At 45.9% G+C, this 15,314-nt stretch overlaps 1 protein-coding gene across 1 annotated transcript in view; it reads left to right on the top strand.

The window, feature by feature from the left end:
- Positions 1-15,314, top strand: part of DNAH8 (dynein axonemal heavy chain 8) — a 13,985,216-nt gene that overhangs the window by 6,206,139 nt on the left and 7,763,763 nt on the right. Inside the window, exon 41 of the mRNA XM_085610239.1 lies at positions 8,716-8,877. Coding sequence (XP_085466365.1) covers positions 8,716-8,877 — 162 coding nt within the window. The remainder of the gene's footprint in view (positions 1-8,715; positions 8,878-15,314) is intronic.

Raw genomic sequence — 15,314 nt, 5'->3', positions numbered from 1 at the left:
CAGAATACTGAAGAAGATCAGGCGCGACCGGGCCCAAGTCATCTTGGTGGCTCCGGATTGGGCACGAAGGTACTGGTATCCCGAGCTACTCAGTATGTCAATCGATCCCCCGATACGACTGCCTCTTCAGGAGGACCTTCTGTTGCAGCAGCAGGGGACGGTCCTCCACCCGAACCTGTCCAGTCTCCACCTCCATGCATGGAGATTGAGCGGCGACAGTTGATGCCATTTGACTTGCCTCCTGAAGTCTGTGATGTCATTCTGGCAGCCAGGCGTCCCTCCACAAAAACGGTATACGCCTGCAGGTGGAACAAATTTGTGGCATGGTGCACAGCAAAGGCTGTGGATCCCCTTTCCGCCCCTCTTTCTGAGGTTCTCCTCTTTCTTCTTTCCATGGCCCAGAAGGGCTCTGCTCTGGGCACCCTAAAAGGTTATCTTTCTGCTATCCCTGCCTTCTTACGGCTTCCTGATCAGCCTTCTCTTTTCAAATCCCCTGTTGTTTCTCGTTTCCTAAAGGGCATTACTCACATGTTTCCTCCTGTCCCCTTCGTAATGCCTCAGTGGGATTTTAACCTGGTCTTGACATTTCTGATGTGCGCTCATTTTGAGCCTCTTCACAATTGTCCCCTTCGTCTTCTGACTCTTAAGACTGCTTTCCTGGTAGCTATCACCTCGGCTAGACGGGTGAGTGAGCTCCAGGCCCTATCGTCTAAACTTCCTTTTCTTTCTGTTCATCCGGACAAGGTTGTCCTCCGTCCTTCCTTTCTTCCGAAAGTGGTGACTCCCTTTCACATCGGGCAATCTGTCACGTTGCCCACCTTCTTTCCGCCTCCGCATCCTTCGAAAGAGGAAGAGAGGCTCCACCGTCTGGACCCAAAATGGGCGCTGTCCTTTTACCCCTATCACCAACCCCAAGCCCCTTTCCTGCATGCTCGTGAACTGCCTCTCGACTGCCCGGCATGCGATCGAAATCGCAGCAACCATTCTCAACGAAGGTACCGACATCGCCTTCCTCACCGAAACCTGGCTCAAAGACCACTCTACACCCATCATCGACCTTCTTGCCCCCCCTGGCTACTCTATTCTCAGAAGAGACAGACCCAAAAAAATAGGGGGTGGTCTAGCAATCATTTTTAAAGAAGAACTACAACTTTCCCTGATTATCAACCCTGACTACACAACCTTCGAATACTTAGGAGCCGAACTCAAAATAAAAAGCTCACCCCCAATACGACTGCATAACATCTACCACCCTCCTGGTGAACCCCTTCCCTTTGCCGAACAATTCTCTGACCTTCTAACTAAATCTCTACTTTCCAGCTCCAAAAGCCTCTTACTAGGAGATCTGAACCTCCACTGGAATGAACCTGATGACCCTGCAATCCTCCTTCTCAATAACCTCCTTGAGATCAGCGACCTCAAGCAACTTTGCCACTCCCCTACCCACGCCAAAGGAGCTACTCTAGACGCCATCATCTCCAACCCTGATCTTACATCCTTATCCAACATTAATCCCATCGACTGGTCTGACCACCATCTCATTCTGTTCACAATCTCCCCTCCTGTCCCACCCGCCCCTATAAAAATCAATAAAACTACAATTGTGACCAGAAATTGCCAACTTTTTCAATGAAAAAAATCGCAAAAATGGACCGTGCTTTCCTCTACACCCAACCCTCGCTCACCCCTCAACTTTCCCTGGATACCACACCTCATCCATCCCTCCCGTTGAACACTCCCCTGACTCCCTCGCTCCCCCTCCCATCACATACTCTTACTTAACCCCCCCCATTACCCTACCGCTAAAAAACAACGCCTCATGGCACAATTTCCCCTCCGTCTCTGAACGGGAAGTCTTTAACATCCTAGCCAAACTCAAACCTTCCTCCCACACCCAAGACCCTCTCCCCTCCGCACTTGTCCAAGATCTCAAACACGTCATTGTCCCCCACTGGACCAACATCATTAACGCCTCCCTCCTAACAGGGAATGTTCCCATCTCCTTTCAACCCGGACAAATCACTCCCATCCCCAAAAATCCCAAGGCTGACCCCAATGACCCTAACAATCTCCGCCCTATCTCCGACCTCCCCCTCCTCTCCAAAGCTCTTGAAAAGTGCGCCCTACTCCAACTGGACAAACACATTGACACGTACAACCTTCTAGACCCTCTTCAATCTGGCTTCCGCAAAGGTTGCAGCACTGAAACCGCACTGCTCAACATAGTCGATGATATTCGCTTAGCCCTGGACAAGGGCGAGACCTACCTACTCATCCTTCTTAACCTCTCCGTGGCATTTGACACAGTTTACCACCCTACTTTACTCAATACACTCAAAAATCACTTCGGCCTCAATGGCACTGTCCTTAACTGGTTCACCTCCTACTTCCAACATAGAACCCAACAAATTAAAATTCAAAACTGCCTCTCTAGCCCAACTCCTGTCTCCTTAGATGTCCCTCAAGGATCCATCCTCTCCCCTGCCCTTTTCAACCTCTCTATGGAACCCCTTACCCGTATTCTTAAACAAGCGAAAATCAACTATCACCTGTACGCTGACGACACCCAACTGTACTATAAAAAAAAAATCCCATGCTGATATCCTGCACCTTAACACTGCACTAACCAAGATCCAAACCTGGTTCCACAACAACCATCTTAAACTCAACCCTAACAAAATGGAAATCATCCTCTTCTCTCCCAGAAAACAACCCTCTCCCTATTCAAACATGGATCGCTGACCTTAACGCGCTAAATTGCTCTCTCTCCCTCGCCGACTCTGTTAAATCTCTCGGCATCACCATCAACAATAAACTCACACTAAATTCCCATGTAAAGAACTCAGCTAGAAGTGCACTCTTCACACTCTGACATCTCAAAAAAATCAAACCTTTTATTCCAGCTGAAGACTTCAAATTCATTATCCAGTCTCTTGTCCTATCCAAAATCGACTACGGAAATGCCCTTCTCTCTGGTACTCCCAAAATCCACCTTGCCCCCATCAAATCCGTCCTCAACCTCGCTGCCAGACTAACAACAAACTGTAAACGTTTTGACTACATCTCCCCTGCCCTCAAAACCCTCAAGTGGCTCCCCATTGAAGGCAGATCCTCCTATAAAAGTGCCTGTATTACTCACAAAGCCCTTCATCAGAAGACTCCAACCTACCTTGCAACTAAACTTAAAAAAGCCGGCTGTGCCCGAACACTGAGAAGCACAAGCACTCTTCTCCTCGTAGCCCCCTACTAAAAAAAAACGCCTCAGAATCCCGCTCCTTCTCTGGCAAGGCCCCAACCATTTGGAACGCCCTCCCCAAAGACCTTTGATGCAACCCCTCCTATTCCAGCTTCAAAAAAGCCCTTAAAATTCATTTTCTCACTCAATTTTGGGGATAGTAAATACCGGTACTCCTTTCTGACTACTTCCCCCGCCCCCTCCTTCCTTAGGCAACTCCTCCTACCCCCCCACACTCACCCACCCCCTCCTGACACCCTTGTCACCTCCATCCCCTCATTTTACCCTCCCCCCCCACTCCCTACTATGTCCAATGAGTCCACCTTGGCAAACTGTGAAACCTGTATTTTTAAGAATATTCTGGTTCTTTCAATTTGTTTTTCTGTTTATCCTACATGTACCTCTGCCCACGATGTCCCCTTAATTGTTCCCTTTACTTTGTTCGACCACCTGTATAACCTGTTTCGTTCAAATGCTATGATTGTATTCTTGCGTATGTACTTTGCTGATGTAAAGCGCTCTGATACCCTCGGGTGGAGCTAGCGCTGTATAAACCTTCAAATACATTTGGACCGCACCAAACAGTTCCGGGTGTACGACCAGCTTTTTGTTGGATACGTGGGTGCTAAGAAGGGGAGGGCAGTACACAAGCGTACCATCTCGCGGTGGGTCGTCTTGTGTATAAAGGCTTGTTACTCCTTGGCTAAAAAGGACCCTGCTGTAGGGCTGAGAGCCCATTCCACCCGGGCAACAGCTGCGACTACTGCCCTGGGCCGAGGGGTCCCCTTGCAGGACATATGTCAGGGAGCAACGTGAGCCTTGCTGCACACGTTTGCCAAGCATTATTGCCTGGACAGCCAAGTCCGGAGAGACGGCTTCTTCGGCCGTTCTGTTCTCCAGGACTTTCTGGTGGGATCTTGGTTCACAGACCCACCACCGGGGTTGGTTTTGCTGGGGTATCTAGTCTGAGGTGAGGAATCTAACTAACGTGTTTCTTTCAGATGAACAAGTTACTTACCTTTCGGTAACGATGTATCTGTAAGAAACATTAGTTAGTTAGATTCCTCAAAGGCCCACCCATCCTCCCCGTTCTGCGAACCGACATCTAGGGTTAAGGCTTAATTCACAAAGAGGAACTGGCTGTTACCATCCTTGATCAGATGGGGACGGAAGCATTCGAATGCATTGTTTTTAGATTGGATCTCTCTACATGTTGCATCTGGAAAGGTGCACTAGTTTATAGACCGCCTGGGTCAATATCAAATTTTACCAATCAGCTGCTCGAATGTATTTCTCCTCACTTAATTGCTACACGTAAATTTCTCCTGCTTGGGGATTTTAACATCCACAGTGATGATGCCTCTAATCAAGATGCCACACTATGCCTACAAGACCTAGCTGCAGGAGGTTTAGAGATTATTAACACCGCTCCTACCCACATTGCTGGGCACACTTTGGACCTCATCCTTTCCAACTCCTTGGATATCAAATGTGGTGAGACTCTTCCGCTTACATGGTCTGATCATTCCATGATAAATTTCCAAGTGTTGGGTCCCATGGACCTTCCTCCGGTGATAAATAATACTTCTGTCACTCGTCAGTACAGACCTTGGCATAAATTAACTGCCAATCATCTTTCCCTACTGTTCGCTGAGTGGGATTGGAACAGTATGCAAGGGCATGTAGATCAACAGCTCGATCTTTTTGATTTGAGAGTTAGTAATCTACTGGATAAAGTAATTGCTCTTAAACCTCTTAGATACTCACCCAAAAGCTCTGCTACTGGCTGGTATACGTCTGGCCTACGTGCTGAGAAAAGCGCTTGTAAAAAATTGGAGCGGATTTGGCGTCGCTCACATGATGAGCATGCTAAAACTATGTATAAAGCAGCTATGGTAATCTATCATAAAAATGTCAAATTGGATCGTAAATCCCACATTGCAGAGATTTTGGAGCAGGCAGGTAACAATGCCAGATTGCTTTTTCAAATTGTACACGATTTTACGAACCCCAAATCTTGCCAGACTAGGGATAGTTTATCTCAGTCATTATGTGATAATATCTCCTCCTTTTTCGTACAAAAAATTGAGAAGATTTATCAAAATATCACCCTCTCTAATACTTTTGTTCCGATTCCTGTAGAGGTCGTGTTACACCCCACAACTGAAGGACCTCGTCTGACTAAATTTCCTGCTGAAGTGCAAACACTTTTGGAATGTACCAGATCTGGATCCCCCCTGGATACTATCCCTGCTAAAATCTCTTCTTGATTTGCGACCCAGCTGGCATCCCCAGTTTGCTCTATAATCAATGCCTCTTTAAAATCTGCTACTCTCCCTCAAAGATGGAAACACGCCCAAATTATCCCCATCCGCAAAAATTCTAACAACTCCCCTGAGGAATTGCCAAACTATCGCCCGATTTCATTGCTCCCGCTACAGAGCAAGATCACAGAGAAACATATCACTAAGCATTTATCTGCTTTTCTCGAGTCTTCTAGGGCTCTGGATGTCTCTCAGTCAGGCTTTCGTGCTAAACATAGCACTGAAACTGCATTGGTGGAGGTAGTGGACAATATCAGAATGGCTCTGGATCAAGGTCAAGCGGCACTTCTGGTGCTGCTTGACCTATCAGCAGCATTTGATACCATCTCCCATCAAGTCCTCCTACATAGACTTTTGGAGCTTGGCATTGACGGATCTGCATTGAGCTGGTTGTCAAATTTTTTGTCTAACCGTACTCAGGCAGTGTCAATGGGTCCTTTTTCATCGGCTCCCACACAGGTTACCAGAGGCGTCCCGCAGGGCTCATGTTTGAGCCCTACTCTATTTAACATCTATGTGACGCCTCTGGCTAAACTGATGAGGGATCTGGGGTTTAACCCCATTTCCTACGCAGACGATACCCAGCTCCTCCTCACCTTCGATAAAACGAGATCCGATATACAAACCATCTTTTCTCAGGGTATGATGGCTATTGCCTCCTGGATGAAAACTAACTATCTCCAGTTAAACTCTGAGAAATCTGAGATCCTGTTGTTCGGAGGTGCTGACATCTGTTGGTCACCTAGATGGTGGCCTGAGGAGCTGGGTAAAGCCCCTGCTCCTAAAGAGGTAGTTAAAAATCTAGGCATTAAGCTTGATAAGAAACTTACGATGCAAACCCATGTTAATATCACTATTGGATCTTGCATCACATCTTAAGTCTACTCAGAAGAGTTTTTCCATTGCTTCCACTTTCCACCAGGAAGACTGTAATTCAAGCACTGCTCATGAGCAAGATTGATTATTGTAATGCTCTTCTTCTTTCTGCTCATGCTACCTCATTGGACAAATTGCAGGTTATTCAAAATACGGCTGCTCGTCTGGTAACCGATTCTCCCGCTAGGACCCCCTCGCTGCCTTTATTGCATGAACTACATTGGCTGTCAATTAGGAAAAGAGTGCAATTTAAAACAGGCTGCATGATTTTTAAGGCTCTAAACGAACTTAGTCCTCGCTATCTTACTAGGAAACTGGGAATGTATCATCCTATATCCTCTGTTAGATCAGGATCTAAAAAACTTCTCTCTGTTCCTAGAATAAAGAAAGCCCGTTCTGGTTGTAAGGCCTTTTCGTACTTGGCTCCTATGTTTTGGAACAGTCTTCCCCTTTATCTCCGCATGGAAATGCCCCTTTTCCGTTTCAGAAAGCTTATGAAGACATATCTTTTCTAGTTCAAGACAGCTCGCTGTTGCTAGCGCAGAGATACCCCTCGGGGTGATTTAGCGCTATATAAAATTATTAAATCAAATCAAATCAAGGCTATCCTTTTCAGGACCCTAGATTTTTTGGCACCAGTGTCGGTCTCTTGCATGGCTCTGCGTTCCTGGCGCGGAAAGCTATGTACAAGAACTGACGTCAGTGCACGAGGGCGGCGTCTAAGTACTCCGACGACGTCATTCCGGCGCACGACGCCGACGACGGACGCGGAGCCGCAGACGACGCCTAGTGACGCGCAAGGGGTATTGCTGACGAAAAATCTTTCCGGATCCAGCCTGACGCCTGAGGATATTCTAAGGAGAGGAATCTAACTAACTAATGTTTCTTACAGATACATCATTACTGAAGGTAAGTAACTTGTTCATTCCTTACAGACCATCCCACCCTCCTTCCTCTGCAACCTTGCTAAAGTGTGGGGCATCCCCTTGGAAAGGGCCCTACAAATTCACAAAAGTGTTCAGTTCTCATCATGATTTCACGCTCCTAGCATGGAAAGTCGTGAAAAGGAACTGATGTCAGCGTGTTGAGGTGGCGCCTATATAGATACACATAAACACTATGAGGAGTACACCCTAGGAGGTACCTGAGTGCCTCCAGACTGGGGAGAGGTGCACTGAAAGGACAGAAATGTCCTTATTTAGAAGACCCCTCACTCACCAACCTGGTTGGTGACATGCTTCATCATCGGGGTCCCACCTGGATAGCTGAATGCCATCCGGGTGTGCTGCGACACCTGATTACAGTGGAGCTGGTATTTTCTTTTGGTGTGTGCCAGTGAAAAAGTGATCTAAAAATTGGCCAAGTTTAACTCTCTATGGATAAAGAATCTTTTATTCTGGAGCAACTGGACAATGTTAAAATAAATCAGGAGATACCGTGTGGGTTTAGACTGACCCAAGGTATCTTAGAAGTGAAGTAAAGTGAAAAAGTAAAGGTGGTCTACATGTTTCAACCAAGTGGAAGAATCTCCAGGTTTTCGTCAGTACCGGAGTTGATAAGCAGGGTGGTCTACACACGCTAAGGTGTACCCTACCCTTGGTTACATTAAAATCCCCTCATGTACTCACAGTGGGGAAACATCCTTCCTTGAATTTCTAGAAAGGAAAAGTGCTGCGTGTGAAACAGACTCGGCTGTTGTGCCTAAACAGTGACCCGCATCGGCGTCCCGTATAACATCGAGGCCTATATAGATACCACATATGCCAATTCCGGCGCAGACGACGTTGACTCAGAACCAGTTGGTGCGCAGGGGTACTGCTTGCAAATTTCCACATCCAGTCTGACACTTGGGGATAAATCTCCGATAAGGAATCTGCGGCTAGATAGAATCTCTATCAGCTAAGGCATTACAGTGCATAACTAGCTTTTTCTTTATTTAATTCTGTTTTACACAATTGTAGCTCAGTAACATTGATTTAGTGCTGTTTAGCATCAGCATATAAACCAGTTACATCAAAATGCAATTTACAAAATTGACAAAAGAACATACACAAAAATATAATACTTGCTCACACCTTTGTACTTATGTGTTGCTTGAAAAAAGTATTTCTCTAGCACTAGAACTGAAAGCCTTGATTCATTGTTTAACTAAAAATGTAAGCCAGATCTTTCTTTTTTCTTTTTTCCTCATTAACATGTAGTGTTCAAACAAGTATATATCTATAAAATGAAACAGAAGAATCCAGATTTTTTTAAACCGTGCATTGTTTCATTTTTCAGTTGGACAATCCAGTGAATGCAAAAGGCCCAGTTGAGCTCTGGCTTGGGGAATTGCTATATGAACAGAAGACTGCCCTAAATACAGTGATCAGAAACGCTTATTATCAAATCAGCGAACCAGGATTTCAACTACTGGAATTTCTTGTCCAGTATCAAGCGCAGGTACTTTTCAAGAACTTCGTTAGTAGTATTCCAGAGTTGCTAATGGCTAGTATAGTTTTAAAACGATAAACATTAATTTTACAAAAGATTATAGTAAGTATTGGCTGTGATTCTGGTTGCACACATTTAAGCACTTAAAAGACCGATTTCCATGCAAAAAGCACTCCGTGAGTACATAATATGATGCACAATTACATTTTTATGAATGCTCCACCTAAAGTTCTAAATACACAGCCACCTAAAGGAGCATCGACCGAGTGCTTTACAAAGAGGTTTTTGTTGTAGCGAGAACATCTTGAAAATGAGGTACCATTTATAGAGCAGTTTAATTTAGAGCCTACTTAAAACCATGTTACTGAAACCAGGAAGTAATAAGTATTTGTGGGGAAAACAGGTAAATATGAATAATCTTTACCTTTGCAAATTACTTTTACTCCAATATTGGAACCTTCACAGATACACGTGCTTGAATCATTCCACCGTCATCGAAATGGGAGTCCCAGGTACATATAATAGTACCACAATGTTAAGTGCATGAAGGCCCTAGGTTCTTTAGTTTTGCAACCTATCATAGTCTATTTAAAAAACAGACCAAACTTATACCTCAGTCAATCAGGCTGCCCTGCCCTCTAGAACACTCCTGAGAGAGTTCCATTCCCTCAGATATTCTACCACACGTCGTGCTAGGAGTCTCCACTGAGCTCTGCTTAGTTATTTTCCGATTTGGATATTTTCACAAGATATTTCTCATATTTTGATACTGTGGGAGTTTTTTACTGTTACTCACAGAGTTTCACTGTTCACATCTGACTTCATCTTTATTTTAACATCATGTCAGAAAAGTCTCTTCAGGTCCTGGAATACCTCTGGTAAGAAGCAATTTCACTGTGAAGATTGCCTTAACTGCCTCTACCCGGATCATTCTTCTAAAGACTGTAAGGTATATGTAGGAGGCTAGCTCAGTATACCGGGCCCAATTCACAGAACTAACAAGACAAAATCCTAAACTTACTACCATTTTGGTATTCACAGAAGGCACTTACTCATTTCGGTATTCACAGAAGGCACTTACTCATTTCGGTATTCACAGAAGTTAGGAGTCCTAACTTTAGGACTCCTAAATGCCTTCTGTGAATACCGAATGTCTTAAAGTTAGGATTTTTCTCAGTTTAGGAGTAGTAAAGTTAGGACTCCTAACTTTAGGACTCCTAAATGCCTTCTGTGAATACCGAAAGTCTTAAAGCTAGGATTTTTCTCAGTGTAGGAGTCCAAAAGTTAGGAGTCCTAACTTTGCTACTCCTAAACTGAGAAAAATCCTAACTTTAAGACTTTCGGTATTCACAGAAAGCATTTAGGAGTCCTAAAGTTAGGACTCCTAACTTCTGTGAATACCGAAATGAGTAAGTGCCTTCTGTGAATACCAAAATGAGTAAGTGCCTTCTGTGAATACCAAAATGGTAGTAAGTTTAGAATTTTGTCTTAAGTTAGTTCTGTGAATCGGGCCCACAGTGTACAGCTAGGGTGAAGCACTTTACACTGAGTCCAGGCAACCCTTACTGATAGTGTTTGAGTCCTTGAAAACCAGAGTTCTCAAGGAGTAGCTCTGGAGAGCAGCTAAGGCTTATTCAGAAGGTTGTAAAGCAGGTGCATTTACCACTATAGTCGGTCAGTAAGCTTTTCACACAAGAATGGACCACACCAGCTGCGTATAAAAATACTTTGTATTTATTAACACACATTAAACACTAACTTGGTATATCTCCTATCCAGAGATATCATCTACACACAAGAAATGCTTCAGAAATAGGTAAGTTGTATAGGAAAACACAAAGGGCCCGACTGGGGGGGGCAAGCCATATACTAAAATAGTGGGATGTGAAGTGAGTACCAGCACTGGACTAGTACCCATGGATGGAGGACCCCAAGGGAATCACAGAACCACTCAAGGTAAGTAGCCAGGGACCCCAAGGTGCCAGGGTGCAGAGTGGTTACACCGGGTCGAACATCCATAGGATAACACAGGGTAAGTTGCAGCTGGATTTTTGCACTTCTAGGACCCTTCCCAAAGGACTCCGAAAGAACCACTTGCATCAAGGGAGGTTGGAGAGCCACCCCACCTGTGGATACCTACACGAGGAAGACCAGGTCCATAGGAATGAAATGGTGTTGGAACCACCCGTAGATGCCAATGGAGGTTTGTGGAAGATCAGCAGCTACAGAATCTCGTGCATCGAGCAAGTGGAACCAGGACACGGAATCCAGGTGAGTAGAACCAGAAAGCAGAGAGGACAGATTCCAAACCACCCAGAGGTGACCAGTAAGCACAAGAGCACAATACAAGCCCTTGGCAGAGGTTCTTGCTGTAGCACGGTGAGGTTGAAGCAGCAGCTGTGGAGCCCAGGCGACGATGCAGGAGAACAGGAGCCATCCACGAGCTGTCCCACACCGGTCAACAAGGTCAGTTCCCAGCAGTACCTCCAGCAAGCCTTGTCAAACGCAAACAATAGTTTGCAGGAGAAGACCAGCAAGGTCTCTGGGACTAACCAAGCAAGGGTGAGTCAGAGCCAGCCCTCAGCACGCAGGAGAGCCAGCAGGAATCAATGGGGCCACTCAAGAAACCTCTGGCAAGAGGCACATGGAGTTACAGGGAAGCCTCAGCAGCACACATAAGGTGGAGGCCCACGATGCTGAGGATGCAGACAGGTTGACATTCTTGGAGCTGTGTGATGCTGGAGGCAGGGACTTCTTGGAGCTTGAAGGTCTTTTGTGAAGAGAGGCGACAAGCCTTGGTAACAGCAAACAGATACTTGCACAGGGAGGCGATTCACATCAGCTGGAGAGGGATTCCAGTTTCCCAACTTGCAAGGAAGACTGGTCAGGCCTCCTAGAGAACCAACAAACCACTACCTATGTTGCAGAGCAGGGCAATGTCCATGGAACAACAGGATCAGCAAACAGGTCTTCATCGCAAAGGTGTCTGCAGATGCAGGGAAGTGACTCCTTCAATTAAAGGGAGATTACTTCTAGCTTGGATGCAGTCTTTGGTGACTTAGAGGATGCATGGCCACAGTGTTGCAGAACTTGAAGAAGCACAGAAATGAAGATGCAGCAGGAATCTTCCCACCGAATGCAGTCTAATCTTTGGTCCAGGCTCAAAGAACAGCAGAGTTCCAGTGTCTACCAGCAGAAGAGACTTTGAACAGTCTTCAGACAACAGGCAGTCAGATCATGAAGTTGACGTTGGAATAATCTAAGGACCTACCCTCAGGGAGACCCTTAAGTAACCCTGAAAAGGGGAATGACCTCTTCGCTGGTGGTCCAACTATCAGAGGGGGTCAGGGATGCCAATCACCTTTTCTAGCCAGTCAGATGCTCCCATGAGGCAAGATTCAACATGGCAGAATCAAGTGGCCACCTGAAGGAGCTCTGGGCACCTCCCTAGGGAGGAGCTAGAAAGGGGGTTCGTCACTTCCCTGTCCTATGTGTAGTTTTGCACTAGAGCGGGAGCCAATGGCTCCTGAACTGGGTAAAACTGGTCGATGCATTGAGAGCACCAGAGGTGCCCTTCAATTCGCACGGAAGTGCTCCCACCGTACCTAATTCTAAAGGAGAGGTGGTCACACCTCTCCTTCGCAGGAAAACTATGTTCAGATTCCCCTGCCCCACTGAATCTCATCAACAAGAGGCAGAACACTGTCTAGGGTTGGCAGCAGAATGGGCTGGCAGTCAGACCCTGGTAGGATACACAGGTAGGTATTGGGCTGTCCTCTAAGGAGCCTCCTAGGACATAATATCATGTAACTAACACTTAAATTGGTGTAGTTGCATGATTCCAACATGTTTGATAACAAACATGACCAGGATTGGGGCAGCCACTATGTGGTTATACATCTAGACTTGACAGTGTCCAGTACATACCTTATAATGGCTGTCCCTCACTTACAAAGCCCAGAAAATTGAGTCTGGGGTTTGAAGGGGTACCTTTGCTTGTTCAGGGATCCCCACACACTTAGAACCATTCACCCTGCCCTTGGACAGAAGGGCCTAACTTAGGGAATAACCCATAGGTTTCAAGTGCAGCTTACTGGGATGGAAGGGAAGCCTTATACTGAAGGGATGGGTGCATGCATCCTATCATGCAGACTGCAATGGCAGCTCTGCAGATACAGTTTACTTAGGCTCCTATAGGTGGCAAAATACATGCTGAAGCCCATAGGAGACCCCTGGTGTACCTATGCCCTGGGTCCCTCAGTACCATATACTAGTGTTCCAAAGTCATCCTTGTGCCCTGGACACCCCCATTTATTTTTTTGAATACTGATTCTGGTGGTAACTGACTCTAACGGTCTATGGGCTCTGCCTAACCTGGCCCAGGGCCAGCGCTATGCTGAAAACACACTTAGAATACAGTGAAAACACCTACATACACTAGGGTACACTATGGGATAGGGTATCCTTATGATTGGCATGACCGCCCCTATAAGGACCTAGTACATAATAGGGCAGGAGGATCAAAACTACCTTTAAGTCCCTAGTGTATAATAGGGCATGGCAGTTTAAAGACCAGCAGCCCTTTCTGCACGTGCATATGTGCACTACTGAGGCCTAAGGTCCGTTTAAAAGCAGCCCTGTGTTGCAGGATTACGTTTAAAACGTAAATTGTGCCCAAACTCGACTTTGGTGTTTGGAGCACTTAAAAATTATTAAAATACAATATTGTGGCATATTAGGTCCTCCTATTGTCTCCCCTGGGTGTCTGAGGAGTGGAGGGTCAGGTACTTATAAGGAGGACCCTTATAAAGGAGGTTTTATATGCCTTGATGATATTGAAATTGCACATTTCACTTCAAACATTGTAGTAAAGTGCTTCCCAAAATCGACTTTTGTGCTAGGAGCACTTTGGAGTGAGGATCTGCAATATTTTTACATGTTCAGATCCCCTAGAGTCTCCCCTAGGTGTTCCAGAGGTGGGGGTCATATAGATATAGGCAGGGTCCTTATAAAACTTGTATTATAAGCCCTGGTGTTGGAGATATTGTGCAGTTCATTTTCCCCACTGCAGACCCCCAGCCACATATGTTAACAGGGAAAGAAGTTATTAATTATTAACTACTGCCAGGAAATACAGAAAAAATATAATTCATGGACTTAGTTAAATGGTATTGATAAATCCAACAGCATGCTATTGTTGCATTTACCCTAAAAGGTACAGACAAGAAGTTATCAAACTTGCTGCCTTCCAGTGATCTGTCCTGATTGGTCAGAGGCAAGTGGATTAGCCAGGCTGCTTTGATGAAGTGGCACCTGGGGTGGAGAACCATTCTGGAGGAGAGGATTCTGCTGTATAGGAATGCCAGAGCAAGGGAAGGGGTCGTAAACAATGATCTTCAAAGGAAGGAAAGGAAGCCAGTTTGATTTACACCCCTATCCTCTGAACCCAGTCAGATGACAGTCTTAAGGAAGGAATGTGCAGATGCCAGGGGGAAGGTGAATATGGAGATGAGCCATCTTGGAGGTTGGTTTAGCCAGGTCTTGCCTCTTTGCTGAGACTTCAGCCATATTGGATTTTGAAGAAATAGTGCTTTCTGGGATACCACTGTGCCACAATTGGGAGGAAATGGTCATGCTCTGGGGTGTTGCCCTGCATCTCATTGGACAGGGGTGCCCTCCTGCATGACCCCAGATAATACTGAATAAGTATCTGAGAGGGGCAGTGCCTCTTATATCTGCTGCTTGAAACAAAGGAAAGAAGAAGGGTCCATGCTGGAAGTTTGATTTGCCACAACCAGGCCTTTCACTCTGAAAGATTGCGCCTGATGCACAATCTGGAACTACAGCCCTGTGGACCTAACTTGCTTCAAGAAAACTGAAGAGTGGACTCCCTGCAAGCTACAGGTTTACAGAACTCACTTGGATCATCACCTCCTAGAATCCCCAGCCTGGAATGACTTCAGTGGATTTGTAAGGGTTTTGTCCAAGTGGATTGTGGGAATTGAAGTCCCAAACTTTCAAGGACCATGTTGGTGCTTCAAGACCCTTGGAGTACATTTTTGACACGTTGGGACCTGCAAAGCAACTTCAGGATCCAGAAGTTTGAAGAACTTTGGAGCAACTTTGAAAAAAAAAGCTCCATAAGTGGACTGACTTTACCTGGCCAGCCATGCCGGTGACCCTCAATTGCAAGCTTGCCTGCCCTCCATGTTCATCTCGGTGAGAAGCTCCGGAGGTCTATCTTCCAGAGTTTGACCGGGAGCTGGTCGAAACCCAAGCCTGTATACCTTCACCAAATCCGGCCTGGTGAAGAGCATTGAGGGACCCCCCAAGAGAAAAAGTTACATAAAAGTTTCTAAGTCCGAACATAGAGAAAGTGACCGGGATCAACTGTGAGAGTCAAGCCGCCCACCTTCAACCACGAGCCTGCCTGGATCTCTGGTATG

Source organism: Triturus cristatus, chromosome 6 (assembly GCF_964204655.1).
Source record: "Triturus cristatus chromosome 6, aTriCri1.1, whole genome shotgun sequence".
Taxonomy (NCBI): Eukaryota; Metazoa; Chordata; class Amphibia; order Caudata; family Salamandridae; genus Triturus; species Triturus cristatus.
The sequence above is the reverse complement of the archived record's forward strand: the minus strand, read 5'-3'. Positions and strand labels throughout refer to the sequence as shown.